The sequence below is a fragment of the Oryx dammah genome, unplaced genomic scaffold (assembly GCF_014754425.2).
Source record: "Oryx dammah isolate SB20612 unplaced genomic scaffold, SCBI_Odam_1.1 HiC_scaffold_29, whole genome shotgun sequence".
Taxonomy (NCBI): Eukaryota; Metazoa; Chordata; class Mammalia; order Artiodactyla; family Bovidae; genus Oryx; species Oryx dammah.
The window spans coordinates 102,223,416-102,240,669 of NW_024070213.1; the positions used below are offsets into that span (position 1 = coordinate 102,223,416).

Sequence of the window (17,254 nt, forward strand, 5' to 3'; positions counted from 1 at the left end):
GGAGAAACAGGGAATGAGTTTGTAAAGTTTTAGTATAAGGAAGGTGAGGTAGTAGATACATATAAGTCTAGTTATATATCTTATCCTGTCTATTAGGAGAGCTGATAAGCCCACATAAAGCACTAAGTGAGGTGATCCAGAGTTGGGTGAGAATATCATTGTCCCTAAACTAAAACAAAAGTAAACAGATCAACAAAACTGGGCAAATATTTAGAAAAACTAACACAAATGATGTGAAGTAACAAAAATGCTTCAATAAGCAAAAGGAAGGTCCAATTTCTGAGAAAACTATTTAAGTAAAAGCTATTTTTAAGAAAAAATGTTTAAATAAGAATATCATATAAAAAATGAAATGCAAGTGCCCAAATAAAAATATATGACTCACTCAAACAAACAAACAAAAATCATGATAAAATGGTTGAACAGATAAATGCCTATAACAAAAATTGAAATCCTATTGAATGAGTGAGTGAGTGAAGTCGCTCAGTCGTGTCCGAGTCTTTGCGACCCCGTGGACTGTAGCCTATCAGGCTCCTCTGTCCATGTGATTTTCCAGGCAAGAGTGCTGGAGTGGGTTGCCATTTCCTCTCCAGGGGATCTTCCCAACCCAGGAATCGAACCTTGGTCTCCTGCATTGCAGGCAGACGCTTTACCCTCTGAGCCACCAGGGAAGCGCCTGTGTACTGAATAGTAAATAGACAAATTTTATTTTTTATTTCCACTTGAAGAGTTACATTTCATATGAAAGTTTACAAATAACGGTTTTTATTTTGATTTTTTCAGTATAAAAAATTGCCTTGATGGCATATTATGATGTAATGCTAATTGCTTGTAGAATAGTTAAACGTCAGTATTGCAACCTAATCTTTAGCTGCCGTCTTGTAGATACAAACGAATGTTCACCAAGCATGTATTTTGTATTTCGTTGCATTGTGCATTGCAACTAATAAGCCAAGGAATCGACATATATTAGGTGCGTGTACTGTTTCTAAAAACCACAAACTAAGAATGATAAATTATCAATATAGTTTAGTATTTGCTAATTTTACTAAACTCTTTTGTTATGTATATGTAGGGAAGTCATAGGGATTATAAATTCAATTTAAGTAAAGTTTAAAACCATATATTTTATGATAAAGGGCCTTTAACTTAAGATGGCCAAAGCACTGATATTATATATTTGCTGTAAAGAGAATTATAAAAGTTTTATTTTTCTGATATTAAAAGTTACTTAATAAAGACTTGTTTCCATTAAAAAAAAAAAAAAACCTTCAAAATTAGATGTTTCCCAAAACAATATACAAAACACAAAGTTAGGAAATATACGAAGTTCAGGTGTAAAAGCAATCAACACAGAAACTTCAACACATGACTAATAGGAGTTCCAAAATAAAAAAAAATTGAGAAAAACTGAAGAGAAGAGAATCATAGAAAAATGTTTTCTAAACCAAAAACAAAGGCCTTCAGATGAGTCAATTTCACACACACACACACACACACAAAATGATGGCTCATATAGTAAACACAATATTTCAGAACACTAAGGAATATAAGCTCTATGAAGGCAAGGATTATTTCTGTTTTATTCACTGCTGTATCCTGAGTACTCACAGAGAGGTACCTACCCAGCACACAGTAGAAAACCAGCAAATATGTGTGGATGAATGCAAAAAAGTGAAAAATCATAAAGCTTCAAAAGAACTTAGTAAATGAGCATCAGATTTGCAATCAAAGACAGCATGTGCTTTGTGTGTGCTTAGTCGCTCAGTCATGTCTTACTCTTGAGACGCTATGGACTGTAGCCCGCCAGGTTCCTCTGTGCTTGGGGATTCTCCAGGTAAGAATATTGGAGTGGGTTGCCAAGCCCTCCTCCAGGGGATCTGCCCAAGCCAGGATTGAACCCAGGTCTCCCACATTGCACGTGGATTCTTTACCAGCTGAGCCACAGGGGAAGCCCAGAGATGGCATGTGCAAAAATAAACATGTAATGGAGTTCTATCTTTAAATTGCTAAAACTAAATTGCCGGGGTCCAGCCCCGGTGGATCCAGGGTAATTCAAAGGGGAGACAGAGTAGGCGTCCTAGGAAAAAACTTATTTAATTACAGATATATAGAGAGATTAGAAACGGATAGTGTAGTAGGAAAATTAGTGGAGAAAAAGAGGCTGAATAACTTGGTTTATGTGGAATACCAATCACCACCTACGTAGGCCACAGGCATCTTTCCGTTCTCCCGAAGGAGAGGAGGCACTGAGGCCTCCCCGGTCCGATCTTAGAAGCCCAGGCAGAATTAGTAGGCTTGGTGAGTACCCCACGTACCAGATGGGAATTCAGCCAGAAGGGAAAAAAATGACACGGGGGAATCAGTCTTCCCAGAAACTGATCCAATTTCTTTATTTTTTAGGTTTGTTTATATACCTTTTGTTATACATAGGGATGAATACAGAGTCACGTGGGGGTCAGCAGACCTGACCCTTGTCACAATCAGGTGCTACATATAAAATTATACAAAGGTCTTATGGGTTTTACATCATCTTCTGGCCATGAGGCCTGCTGACATTTTATGATCCTTTCTTTCTGATAACCAAAAAACTTATTTTGTCCAAGGGTGTTTTTTCTTAAACCAGACGCCACTCTCTGAAGGTAGCAGATAAAGTTGCATTCCTATAGGGTGAGGGTGTAGTGGGTTACAATCAAGAAAGGAACTTACTTAACCTAAGGTTTAACATGATTAATCTTAAAGGTTAATACTTATTTTTCCTATATGCTAGTTGTATTCATTATAAGGGCAGGGAATATGGAGATTTAGCAGCAAATATTGGCTCAACAAATGAAAACCCTTCACCAATGTTCCCCTTAAGATCTATTTAGTCTTAAGATAGTGATAAAGTTACATTTTTGCATAGCAAGGACACAGTGATTTATAACAAAGTACAGTGATCTATAACAAAAGAGAAAATTCGTACTCAAAAAGTCTAGTATTGCTAACATCAAAAACTACTATATTTCCTTTTCTATATTCCAAATACATTGATTAATATATTCCCAGGTGCCTAAGGATATGGAGGCCTGGCAGCAATCATTGACTCAACAATGAGAAAAGCCCTATGCTAATTAAGACTTTCAAAATACTCCAAACTCTCTGTGCTGTTTATGGTTGAGAGGTTGTCACACAAGTTAGTCTGTTAGCAGAGAGGTTTGACCTGAGACACCCTTGTCACACCCAGGGCAGGGAATTAGTAGTAACTATTGGCACAATAAGTAAAAAACCCTTCATCAATATAATTCCTAACCAACCCACTATACTATACTAATAATTTTGTAACTTCTCAAAAGAGTCTGTATTTAGAAAGTTTTAAAGCATCTCCTGCCTCTCATGGTTGGGAGGCTGTAAACAATCACAAGTGGCCAGATGAACCTATACAGGCGGGCTAGATAACCTTCAGAGGAGTTCGTAAGTTGAAACACTCTTGCCATGCCCAGGAATTTTTATTGACTTGGAGCTGCACGTTTACTCCTTCTCTGAGAGAACCGGTGGGGAACAGCCCCCCATAAAGTCAGAGGTATAGGCGAGAGCATGATACAGTAAAGAAGATAGACTCTGGTTTTGGGGGTAGATGCTCGGGAACAGGGGATTTCCAGAGGCTTGATCATGCCTTTGCGTATGCCAAGCCTCCTTCCTCATGACCTTTGCCATGGGCGGAGTTCCTCACACTGGCCCCAGCACTAAATTGTAATAAACCTCCATTCTGCATCCAAGAAAACTAATCATTCAGTTTTAAAAGCAAAATAAAAACATTTTCAACTGTGGAAACATGGATAAAATTTCCTGTCCAAAAGTATACATTTGACAAGTGTTTAGCTGTATACTCCAAGAAAGGAAAACTGAGTCCAGAAAGCAGAGGAAGACTGAGGACTCAAAGAACACTAATCAGAGAGAGCAAGGAGATCAAACCAGTCCATCCTAAAGAAAATCAACCCTAAATAAGGACTGATGCTGAGGCCAAAGCTCCAATACTTTGGCCACCTGACATGAAGAGCCGACTCATTGGAAAAGACCCTGATACTGGGAAAGATTGAGGGCAGGAGGAGAAGGGAGCAACTGAGGATGAGATGGTCAGATGGCATCATTGACTCAATAGGCATTAGTTTGAGCAAACTCAGAGAGATAGTAAAGGACAGGGAAGCCTTGTGTGCTGCAGTCCAGGGGGTCGCAAAGAGTTGGACAAGGCTAAGCGACTGACGGAACGACGGAACAACAATGATCAAAGGAACCCTTAACACTTAGCACTTACATTTTTTATTCTATCATCTTCTTTCCATCATTTCATGCAAGGAGGAACATCAGCTGCCAGTTTACCGTTGCTCCTTTTTAGGTAATGAGCCTTTTCTTTGGCTGATTTTAAGATTTCCCCTCCTTATCTCGAATTTTAATAGTTATACTATTCAATCCCAAGGTGTGATTTTCTTTGTATTGATTCAATTTGGGGATCTTTACTCATCTTTAAATGTTCAAGTTGAATTTTCTAAAACAATTTGAAACCATTTCAACTATTATCTCTTTACCCATAGGTTCTGCCCCATTCTCTCCTTTCCTTCCAAATTACTATTATATACATTTTTAATATTTTCATTATGTATCACATATTTCTTGTTCGCTTTTCTGTTTTCCCCATTTTTGTCCTCTCTGTGCTTACATTTGGGCATTTTCTATTGACTTTCCTTTAGCTTCAATAATGTTCTCATCTGTTTTATCAAATCTAATGTTAAATTTATCCACTGAAATTTTACTTTTTTACACTGAACTATTCAAGTCTAGAATATATACTTTGTGCTGCTGTGTTGTGCTAAGTTGCTTCAGTTGTGCCCAATTCTTTGTGACCCTATAGACTGTAGCCTGCCAGGCTCCTTGGTCCATGGAATTCTCCAGCGAATACTAGTGAGATCTGCTAAGCCCTCCTCCAGGGGAAGAATATATACTTAGTATTACATTAAAGATTCTAATTTTCTTTTCATATCTCCTATCTATTTTGCTACTGCATAATAATTATGGGAATTTCATGGCTCTCCTAACTCCAACGTTTGGATTACCTGTGAATCACTATTGTCTTTTTTTTTCTTGTCATTCATATTGAATCTGTGTCTTCACATGCTTAACCAACTTTTTATTTAAAGATGGATAGGATATGCCTACTTTTTCAGGAATGTGTTTATATAAAGTATAAAAAAGACTTGGAAAAATACAAAGAAAGACATTACAGAAATACAAAGAATACATTACAGAATTATGGGAAATTTTATCTACTTTTTACTTGCAATTACTTAATCTTATATAAAAACTGCAGTGTAAATTAGTTAAAAATTAATAAACATGTCATCTTAAACTTAAAGGGATACTTAACACATTCAATTAGTTGCATTAAAGAAACTCAGTAACCTTTCATAACAATCCTCAATCATAATGAAATAATGGTATGTTTCCTCATACATAATGTTTCCTTAAACATAACAATATGTTTCCTCAAACCTTAGAAGAAATTATACAATTACAGTTTTACATAGACATGTTCACTAATTGAACCAGTTTAACTTCCGTATTAGGATATTTATTTCAAGGAGAGTTTCTAGTGACTAAGTATTTTTAAAACTTGAGTAAATTAAATCCTATACCAACTAGGCAATATTATGTTAAAATATTCAGTCCAAGCATAGCAATTTATTTCAAATGGACAATGATTATTGTGCGACTTACAAACAATAAATACATACCTCATGCTGTTTAAATCTCTCCTTCCATATTTTCTCCTCTTTATGAAGTTCATCATTCATCTTGTCCTGTTCTTGCTGAACAAATGATAATATTGAAATATGATATTCACATATCAAAAATATTATGTTTATTTTATGTGGCTCTTACAACATATATTAGTAAACAATGGTTAAAGATAATAACTCACCCAATGGCCCCCAGATATTAGTACTGGAATAACAAATTTAATCCCAACTTAAAATATCATAAAATGATACCTAGGTTTCCCATTAGCACATGAAGATATTTATAATCTTGGAAAGCTTTTTTATTAATTTGAGTATATTTATTCACATAATAAAATGCACTAGCTAGAAATACTCCTGGATAATGCAAAAATTACAAATGATAATGTATGTTAAGATGGGTTTTGCATTACAGGTTTTTTTTTCTCTCCACACTATTTCATTTAATTCACATAATAAATCATCTCAGAGGGTAATTGTTTTCTTTCATTAATTCATTATTAGAATCTATTTTGTTAAGGCTCTGAAAAATAAATAAAGATCAGTAAAATATAATCCCCTTCCTCAAAAACTTTACCTTTAGTAATTCTAAAATGCTATCATATGGTCACAAATTACCCCAAATTTAACAGAATAAGTTAATCACAAGATAAGAACTATAAGGATTACGGTAGGAAGAGATGTAATAATTAGAGGATTATGAAGTTCAGTTCAGTTCAGTCGCTCAGTCATGTCCGACTCTCTGTGACCCCATGAATCGCAGCACGCCAGACCTCCCTCTCCATCACCATCTCCCGGAGTTCACTCAGACTCTCGTTCATCGAGTTGGTGATGCCATCCAGCCATCTCATCCTCAGTTGTCCCCTTTTTCTCCTGCCCTCAATCCCTCCCAGCATCACGGTCTTTTCCAATGAATCAACTCTTCCCATGAGGTGGCCGAAGTACTAGAGTTTCAGCTTTAGCATCATTCCTTCCAAAGAAATCCCAAGGCTGATCTCCTTCAGAATGGACTGGTTGGATCTCCTTGCAGTCCAAGGGACTCTCAAGAGTCTTCTCCAACACCACAGTTCAAAAGCATCAATTCTTCGGCATGCAGCCTTCTTCACTGTCCAACTCTCACATCCATATATGACCACAGGAAAAACCATAGCCTTGACTAGACGGACATTAGTTGGCAAAATAATGTCTCTACTTTTGAATATACTATCTAGGTTGGTCATAACTTTTCATCCAAGGAGTAAGCGTCTTTTAATTTCATGGCTGCAGTCACAAACTGCAGTGATTTTGGAGCCCCAAAAAATAAAGTCTGACACTGTTTTCACTGTTTCCCCATCTATTTGCCATGAAGTGATGGGACCAGGTGCCATGATCTTCGTTTTCTGAATGTTGAGCTTTAAGCCAACTTTTTCCCTCTCCTCTTTCACTTTCATCAAGAGGCTTTTTAGTTCCTCTTCACTTTCTGCCAAAAGGGTGGTGTCATCTGCATATCTGAGGTTATTGCTATTTCTCCCGGCAATCTTGATTCCAGCTTGTGTTTCTTCCAGTCCAGCGTTTCTCATGATGTACTCTGCATAGAAGTTAAATAAGCAGGGTGATGATATACAGCCTTGATGTACTCCTTTTCCTATTTGGAACCAGTTTGTTGTTCCATGTCCATTTCTAACTGTTACTTCCTGACCTGCATACAGATTTCTCAAGAGGCAGGTCAGGTGGTCTGGTATTCCCATCTCTTTCAGAATTTTCCACAGTTTCTTGTGATCCACACAGTCAAAGGCTTTGGCATAGTCAATAAAGCAGAAATAGATGTTTTCCTGGAACTCTCTTGCTTTTTCCATGATCCAGTGGATGTTGGCAATTTGATCTCTGGTTCCTCTGCCTTTTCTAAAACCAGCTTGAATATCAGGGATTTCATGGTTCACGTATTGCTGAAGCGTGGCTTGGAGAATTTTGAGCATTACTTTACTAGCATGTGAGATGAGTGTAATTGTGCAGTAGTTTGAGCATTCTTTGGCATTGCCTTTCTTTGGGATTGGAATGAAAACTGACCTTTTCCAGTCCTGTGGCCACTGCTGAGTTTCCCAAATTTGCTGGCATTTGAGTGCAGCACTTTCACAGCATCATCTTTCAGGATTTGAAACAGCTCAACTGGAATTCCATCACCTCCACTAGCTTTGTTCGTAGTGATGCTTTCCAAGGCCCACTTGAGGATTATGAAAGGCTCATACAAAAGATTGTTTTTGAAATGACTCGGCTTTTAAGAGATTAAATAAACATTTGACGCATTTATTAAAAAGTTTTTGAACTAGGAAAATGATTACAACCCAGTTTCAGGAAAATTGTAAGGTTACATTTGATAGCAGTCAGTAAAGAATATGCCTGCAATGCAAGAGACCTGGGTTCAATCCCTGGGTGGGAAGATCGCCGGGAGAAGGAAATGGCAAAACACTTCAGTATTCTTGCCTGGATAATCCCATGGACAGAGGAGCCTGGCAGGCTACAGTCTACGGGGTCGCAAGAGTTGGACATGACTTAACAACTAATCCACCACATTTAATAAGAAAGTAAGGCAAGGAAACACTAAGGGGATCAGTGAAGTAGGTATTAGAGAAGTCCATGACAGAATCAGTGAGGGCCTTCTACAGATGAGGTCACAGGAGTCAGGAGAGATGCAAACACGATGCAAATATGAAACTGCTACCAACTGCCCACTGACTGAATCAAAGGAAGTGGGAAACGTTCTTTGGACATTATCTCGTATGAGCTGTGGGAAATTTAATTGCATTTAAGCATGGAAATAACATTTTTTTGGAAAATAATTATCCTTCTGACTGCATTACTGTGCATGAGTTTCCAGAATACAAGACCAAAAGTAGGAAGGTCAATTAGAGAGTATAGTAAATATTCCAAGCTAGACATTAGGACATCCTGAACTATGGGGCAGCGGTCGACATATGGATGAGACAGTGGATAATGAACTATTAGAAGGATAGGACCTCTAAAAGAGAGAGAAGAGTCAGAAATGGTACTCAACTTTTTAGCTTAATCTATGATGAGAGCATAGCTCATCAAAATAATGACTAACGAATACCAGAGGAAGAGCACGGCTCAGAAAGACAATGTATTCAGTTTTAGATCCATTAAGTTCTGAGTGTGGACCAGTTATGTAGTTCACTTTATTTTGTAACTACAGATTTGGTTCTGAACAGCCATTGCTGTATTTGAGACTATCATGAGAGAAAATACATGGAATAAGAAAAGAAAGCAAAAGATGGAATCTGGGGTAGAACACATTCAGGGAGAAGGAGAAAAAAATTAACCTAAAAAAAGATACCAAAGAAAAATGGCCAAACATGTAAGAAGACAATCAAGGTAGTGTGGTCCCACAGAAGTGAAGGGAAAATGAAACGGTCAATAGATTTTTACTGGCATAAAAAGGAAAAGAGGCAAAACTAAATGCTGACTGGTGGCTCAGATGGTAGAGCTTCGTCCTGCAATGTGGGAGACCTGGGTTCGATCCCTGGGTTGAGAAGATCCTTTGGAGAAGGAAATGGCAACCCACTCCAGTACTCTTGCCTGGAAAGTCCCATGGATGGAGGAACCCTGATAGGCTACAGTCCATGTGATTGCAAAGAGCTGGACATGACTGAACAACTTCAAGAGAACCCGTGAGTATGGTTCTAGAAGTCATTGTATTTTTATCAAAGTCAGCTTAGAAGCCAACGTTTTGTTTTGTTTTGGTTTTGTCAAAAGCAATTTAATTCATCGGGATGGAGGTAGAAGGTACCTAGAAGGTTTGGATTTGAATGAAAGATGAGGAAATGGATTGAGCACAAATAACTACTCCTTAAGAAGCCTGTCTGTGATAAGTAAAGCTAAAAGCAGCTAAAGAAAGATATTTAAACAACAGTGATCTGAGTTTTCTGTTTTGTTTTATTTCTAGGACACGAGAAAACTGAACATGAGTATAAGCAATAAGAAAGGAGGAAGTTGTAGGAGTATTTTAACATATAGGAAAAAGTAAAAGTAAACTGGAAAATGGTAAAATATAGAGCAAAGAATGAAAAGTTGGCCTTTGGTAGAAGCTCTCTTATGGAGATAAGAACAAAGGCAAAAAATAAAGTTAAAAAGGCGACCACAAAAATTAATGTTAACTAGATGTGGGATTGGGGAAGGAAATGGCAACCCACTCCGGTATTCTTGCCTGGAGAATCCCAGGGACAGAGGAGCCTGGTAGGCTGCCATCTATGGGGTCGCATAGAGTCAGACACGACTGAAGCAACCTAGCAGTTAGCAAACATCGGATTAGAAAGAAAAAGAAGTTCGTAATTGATGCAAAAATGTGATCGTTTACAATAACAAGGAAGAGGGAGTTGGGTAGAACTCTTAAAGAAAGAAATTTATAATAGCAGTTTTAGAAATGGAAAAAGAAGCTAGCAAAGACACAGGTGAGAATTACTGAGTATGCAAATTATCTATCTATTTAGAAGCCATCATTATAAAATTATGGAATGGTCCCAGTGGAAAACTTTGAAGCTCCAAGGTAAAATGAAGCACACATTTAGAAACTCATTAACTACTAATGTCATATATATTTTTAAATCATAAATTTATGATAAAGTACAAACTGCTTTCAAAAACTAAGGTATAATTCTTTAAGGGTAAGGCCCTGGCGTTATATTTCCTTTGTAACATCAAGCGTATAGCTGAAAGTTTTGCCCTTGAAGTAGTCAGTAAATTTTTGTTACAAAACAAACTAAAAATGGCAATGAAAACAGAATTTAAAAATCAGCTGTTTTTTAGAAAATATCACTAACAATCAATAGCAGTGATACATTTTGCCACAAGCCAGGAAACACTACTCCAATAATCTACATTGTATTATTAACTTCTATTCTGGAATGGGAAAAAAAAATAGCTTCTGACTTTTGAAAATAACTAATCTAGTCTGTGGAAAAGAAAATATGAACTAAAAGGAACAAGCTGGTTCTGCAACATTATCATTGTTTTTAATGTATTTACTTTCTACATAATTCAGAAATGCAATGTACTCAACATGAGAGGCTAGGATACCCTGAACTGCCTATGTGATGACATGCTAATGTTCTGTACATGGAAGACTCAAAACTAGTAAGTTGGGAGTAATACATAAGCTAACTTTAGTAATGCAAAACAGATGAAAGTCCTGCCTGTTATCCATACAGTCTAAGGATCCTGATGGTCCCCAAGTGAGTCTCAGAAATCCACCAGTTTCTCCAGATGCCACTACCATGGCCTGAGGATGTAGACCACCTGAGGAGTAGCTGGGAGAAAACAGAAAGGAAAACAACACAAAACTCCCTTATGCCAAAAATGTTCTAGTCCCAGAAATGAGCTCATTCATGGGAATGCAGCACAACTATTACCTACATGCCTGAACCACTTTAACCAAATATGTTTTACATAATTGCTAGATATCAGACTACATAATAAGGACATTTTGTGATGGAGAAAATTCTGTTGCCTTTTTCTATGATTAGAAGGGCATAGAAAAGCAACAATTTATGTTGTAAATGTCAGCTTTTTTAGGACAGTCTTTGAAACTTTATAGACTCTGGGGGATCTCAAAATCCAAAGCAGTACCTAAAATTACAACGAATTTCACGGAAAATAAGCAAGGGGTCCATATTAATACTGTTAATCCCCAGTGAACTGCTTTGATTATTAGGACTAAAACCCATAGAATGGAGCTCGAGCTACACCAAAATCCAAAACATCAGTACTGTTCAGGAGTTACTGATTAAAAAAAACAATGAATGAAAAATAAAAATAAGAAAACTTACCTTCTGAATATTCTCTAATTTCCTCCTTTCAACTTCAAATTGTTTCATCCAACAATGTCTTTTTTTTTCTTCTTCTTGAAACTGCTTTTCTTCTCTATCCCTCTGAACTTTGAGAGTTTCTTTCTCTTGGTCTTCTAGTTCTTTCTGTTTGTCTTGCCAAGCCTCAAAGGACTGCCGACATCTTTCTTCCACTTCACAGTATCCAAAATTTATATCAGCATCATCTGTATTCATGAAGAGAAAAAAATTTAAATTAAACCAGTCAAAGCTGATCCAATATAAAATTTAAAAGTAATTTCAAAATAAAGAAATAATGTCAATATATTATCAAAGTGAAAGCGACAATGTGCTAATGTACAAAATACATGTAAACTCCATTGCAGTCAATAAAGAAATCATATAACTTGTCAAACTATTCCAGAAAACTATGTGTGTGTATCTGTGTGTGCGTGCACATGCACGCATTCATGTCTGTGGTGAAGAGATATATATGGAACATAGTTAAGAGACACTTAAAAAATGCAGGTCTGGGTACATCTACTGCAGTCAGCTCTACATGTGGAAAATTTTCAAATATACTTATATAAAGTTAAATTGAAAGTGAAGGTCACTCAGTCGTGTCTGACTCTTTGTGACCCCCAATGGACTATACAGTCCATGGTATTCTCCAGGCCAGAATACTGGAGTGGGTAGCCTTTCCCTTCTCCAGGAGAATCTTCCCAATCCAGGGATCAAACCCAGGTCTCCCGCATTGCAGATGGATTCTTCACCAGCTAAGCCACAATGAAGTTAATTTAGGAGTCATAAAAAAAAACCCACAAAACTATGAAACATGTATTTAAATAACCATAGTAAGTGTACAGTATTTTTCAAATACCATGACTATTTTCTTCTAAATGGCAAAAGAAAACTGTTTAAGGATTTTAGATAATTAAAGTGAATCATATTAAAATGATCAAAAGTATCATCAAGCAAGTTAATCCACCTGTCAAACCATGTTCATCCACTGGCAAATCACAAAGATCGGACTCCAGAACCAAATCAGGACTGCCACAGTGAGTTTTACTTCTTAGAAATTCTTCTTTTTCTATTTCAGATAATATCTAAGAGGTTAAAGAAAGTACCAATGATTAAAGAAAAACAAAACAGAGTGAAGTTGTCATTTCAATAATGTATTAAGTATTTACACACACATATCTAGAAAATGATTTACTTCAAATTGCTCTCAAATACAATTCTATAGCACATTGATAATTATTCTTTTATGGTGAAGAAAAATGCTTTTCTCAGGGAAGCAAATTGTATTTTCCCCGCCTTATGTATTTCAGAATTCTAATTCCTTTCTAATATTTACTTATAATATTCAAAATTAACCTGCTTGACACTCATGTCCAAATGTTTCTATTAATATGTGTTTTCCTCCTAACATCTTTTTATATTTCCTTTTTGCAGCAATTGCACATATGTACAAATTGCTAATATATTCAATATGTTTTAAAGACAATTTTTTTTTCTAATTTACCTTGAAATATATACAAGTTATAATTTTGATTCATATTTTTCCATAATTAGATTTCCACCATGCTCCAGCTTAAAAGGTACAGGATATCTATTCCAATGAAGTAGCAATATAATTCAAAATTAATATATCAGGACTGAGTGTTACCAAAAAATAGAGTAAGAAACATACATACAAGTAATTTTCAAATTCTGCTAACCTCACAAAGAGCAAGAATACTGCTGCTGCTGCTGCTAAGTCGCTTCAGGCGTGTCCGCCTCTGTGCGACCCCATAGACGGCACCCCACCAGGCTTCCGTGTCCCTGGGATTCTCCAGGCAAGAACACTGGGGTGGGTTGCCATTTCCTTCTCCAGTGCATGAAAGTGAAAAGTGAAAGTGAAGTCGCTCAGTCGTGTCCGACTCTTCGAGACCCCATGGACCGCAGCCTAGCAGGCAGGCTCCTACGCCCATGGGATTTTCCAGGCAAGAGTACTGGAGTGGGTTGCCATTGCCTTCTCCGAAAGAGCAAGAATACAGTTACCTACAATTAGAGTTATGTCAAATGAGTAAGAAAAATGAACAAGATACTGAGCCTGTGGAAGAGACTTTCTCTGGAATATATTTCCAGGAGTTTTACCCCCAAATCCTAGGCTTTCCTTTACTCTCACTCCTTTACAGATGTTTTTATTTTACCTTAAAAAAAAAGACATTCTACATTTAAAGTTTCTACAGGGTATTTAAAGACTCCACTGAATCATACTATATTCTTAAGCAACGTAACAATATTAAAGTATATTTCATTGTTTTCCTTGGATTTTTTAGGTAAAAAATACCATCCAATATAGTTATGCTGGTCTTATTTACATTAAATTTCCAAGTATTGCTGGCTCAAATCACCATTTCTAATATTTTAAAGACTGTACTTTGCATTGCTTTATATTCTATGCCAGAAGAGAAAATAAAACCAACAATTATATGCTTAAAATAATTTAATTTTTAAGACAGTGAACTTTAAATCCTATATGAGATGAAAAGGAAAATTTCTAACTATATAATATTGAGCACTTTCAGTCAAACAACATATACCTTTATTAACTGTTCTTTATTTTCTTTACATTCAGTTGGTAATTCTATCCTTAAATGCATATGATTATTAGAAACTCCTCCATAACCACAGCCTATAAAGAGAAAGAAATTATAACATTTTTAAATATTAAAGCAAGACACATGTTAAAATCCCAAACTATTTTATCATCCTTTAATCTTAAACTCTTTATCATAGAATAGTCTTGATCAAAGCAATATTAAAATACTGAAGAACCAAGAACAGAGGAAATCTGTAATCTTTATTCAAAAATAAAAGCAACAGATTTTTAGAGCACTCTTATCACCTTTCAATTTCTATAACTGAAGTTCACTTTCCATGTAAAAAGAATAATGCTGTGTTTAATATCACAATAACACCTTGACTAGAAATCAGCAAAGGTTCAAGTCTACATGCCACAAACAACATAATCTTGCACAAGATACTGAAAATGCTTTAATAAAAGTCTCAATTTAAAACATTATAATGACTAACATGTTCATGAAAGAAATTTTCATTCCCAATTTTGTGAAGTTTTGTTGAATTTTAGTGTCTTTTTATTATCTGTGAAGAGGTAGTTATGTTTCTTTTTCTTGTTCAGTTGGCTTGTTTTATTCCTTGGTTGTATTTTTTTTTTTTTACAGATGACCATTCTGCCATTAACTGACTATTCACAAGTATTTTGACCAGTATTATAGATTTTCTTTTTCAACACCCATTCACAATCTCTCTGGCATGTTTTCCTATGTGAGAAGCTGAAAAGCAAAAAAAAAAAAAAAAAATTCTCCAGATTCCCTTGAAGGTATGTTTCTGAGGTTGATTTAGATTCTGCCAATTGATATATTTGTGCAAGTCTTTGTTTTCATAAAAATACTATGAGTGAAGAAAGGCAGAGAGAGATACTTTCATTTTTCTGGCTCAGACAATGATAGAGGGAGCTTTGGGTTGGAGATAGGAGTGTATAGAAGAGGATTAATATCTCTGGATTTCTTCATTTTATCAGCAGCTCCTGCTACAGCACAGTTTCACAGTGTGCATGCATGTATTTTTTCCTACACTTTAGATATTCAACATAGAATCTGATTTTTTCAGTTCTATTAACAATTCTGTTATTTATTGTAGTTACTATTAATAGCCTCCAAAGATGTTAGTCCTACACTTCCTGGTATGCATATCCTGTGTATTCCCCTCCCACACGGAATCTGCGCTGACCCTGTGTAACCATCAAGATGTAGTAAAGATGTTGCATGACTTTGGAGAATGTCATCTGAAGCTTTACAAGGTACCTCCTTAGTCTCTCCATTTCCTTCTCCAGAGGATCTTCCCGACCCAGGGATCGAACCTGGGTCTCCCACGTTACAGGCAGACACCTTTTACTGTCTGAGCCACCAGGGAAGGAAATGGCGACCCACTCCAGTATTCTTGCCTGGAAAATCCCATGGACAGAGGAGCCTGGTAGACTACAGTCCATGGGGTCGCAAAGAGTCGGACACGACTGAGCGACTAAACTTTAAACTCCTTAGTCTCTTAATAATTTATTCGTGTTATACTCTTTCTCAAAATCCAGGTGCCATCCAAGCTACAGAGAGAGACCACATGTAGGTGCCTCCTCCAACTGACAGCCCCACATGAATTCCCAGCCAACAAATTGCATCAACTGCAAGCCATGTTAGTGAGCCATCTTAGAATTCCAGTCCAGTAAAGACTTCAGATGACTGTGACCCTAAACAACATCTGACTGTCAATGTGTAAGAAATCCAAGCAGGAACTACCTGGCAAAGCCCAGTGAACCTGTAGAACTATACAAAGATAACAACACACTGTTATTTTAAAACTCTAAGTTTGTTTTACACAAATACCCCCAAACCTTACTGCTTAAAGTGGCTAAAATAGTTTTTGTATACAACTGAACCCACTCCAGTACTCTTGTCTGGAAAATCCCATGGATGGAGGAACCTGGTAGGCTGCAGACCATGGGCTTGCGAAGAGTTGGACACGACTGAGAGACGTCACTTTCACTTTTCACTTTTATGCATTGGAGAAGGAAATGGCAACCCACTCCAGTGTCCTTGCCTGGAGACTCCCAGGGACGGGGGAAAAGCATGAATAGAGTCGGACACATCTGAAGCGACTTAGCAGTAGCAGCAGCATACAACTGACAGCTTTCATCAATACATCCATATTTACAAATAAAATTAGCCTCTAGTTTCTCTTATGTATGTGTATGCTATGCTTACACAGTTTTGTATCTAAAATGTGCCGTTTTTAATGAATGAAATATAATCTGCAGGTTTTCTGCTCCTTGATGAATTGGAACAATTCAATTACAAAATTATCCCTAGTTCCTACTGACATTTGAGAAGAAACCTCTACCTTCTTGCCAAATTACTGATTTCAGCATGTTTTCTACTTTTTCAAGCAATTTTGATAATTTGGATTTTCTTAGAAAATTAGTCTATTCATTGAGACTATCAGACCTCTTTGTTAGAGCTATACACATGTGATCTTATAACTTTCTAAACCACTACTATGACTTTAGTTCTTATAATCTTTCATGTAACTAATTTTTCCATATTTCCTTTGATTTTTACATAATCAGGCTCTATACTTGCCAATATATTTAAAATAGATTTTCATTTTATAAACCTTAGTAAACATAAATAAACAAATTACTAAAACCCACCTTAACTTGACAATAATCACTGCTAAAATCTAAAGGGTCTGCATTTAAGAAGTCTTTACATATTCTTTCACACATGTACTCAGAACAAAATCTTGCAGTCAGTTTCCTCTTTTCCTTTCACATCAATCCATCAATAAATATTTTTGGTTATTTCTACTTAAAAATGTTTTCTAGAATATGACCATTTTCACCATTTGTATTTAAACTGCTATAATCTCTAACCATACTACTGTAATAGTCTTGTAGACTCTTGCTACCTCAAGGCATCTTCACTACACAGTTCCCAGAATGACTGCCTCAAAATACATCTACTCTGTCACTCCTTTCTGAAAAACCTTAATATACTCAGAGCAGAATCCAAAGTCCACACTTTGGATTTATAAAAGTCTTGTATA

The 17,254-nt window shown here is 36.4% G+C and overlaps 1 protein-coding gene across 2 annotated transcripts in view; it reads right to left on the reverse strand.

Moving 5' to 3' along the window:
- The window catches only part of LRRIQ1 (leucine rich repeats and IQ motif containing 1), a 208,903-nt gene that overhangs the window by 185,530 nt on the left and 6,119 nt on the right, over window positions 1-17,254 (reverse strand). For both annotated transcript variants that reach the window (XM_040234476.1, XM_040234475.1), the window contains 4 exons: window positions 14,179-14,270; window positions 12,579-12,696; window positions 11,594-11,817; window positions 5,769-5,843 (listed from right to left, as the gene is read on the reverse strand). In XM_040234476.1, the coding sequence (XP_040090410.1) occupies window positions 5,769-5,843; window positions 11,594-11,817; window positions 12,579-12,696; window positions 14,179-14,270 (509 nt within the window). The remainder of the gene's footprint in view (window positions 1-5,768; window positions 5,844-11,593; window positions 11,818-12,578; window positions 12,697-14,178; window positions 14,271-17,254) is intronic.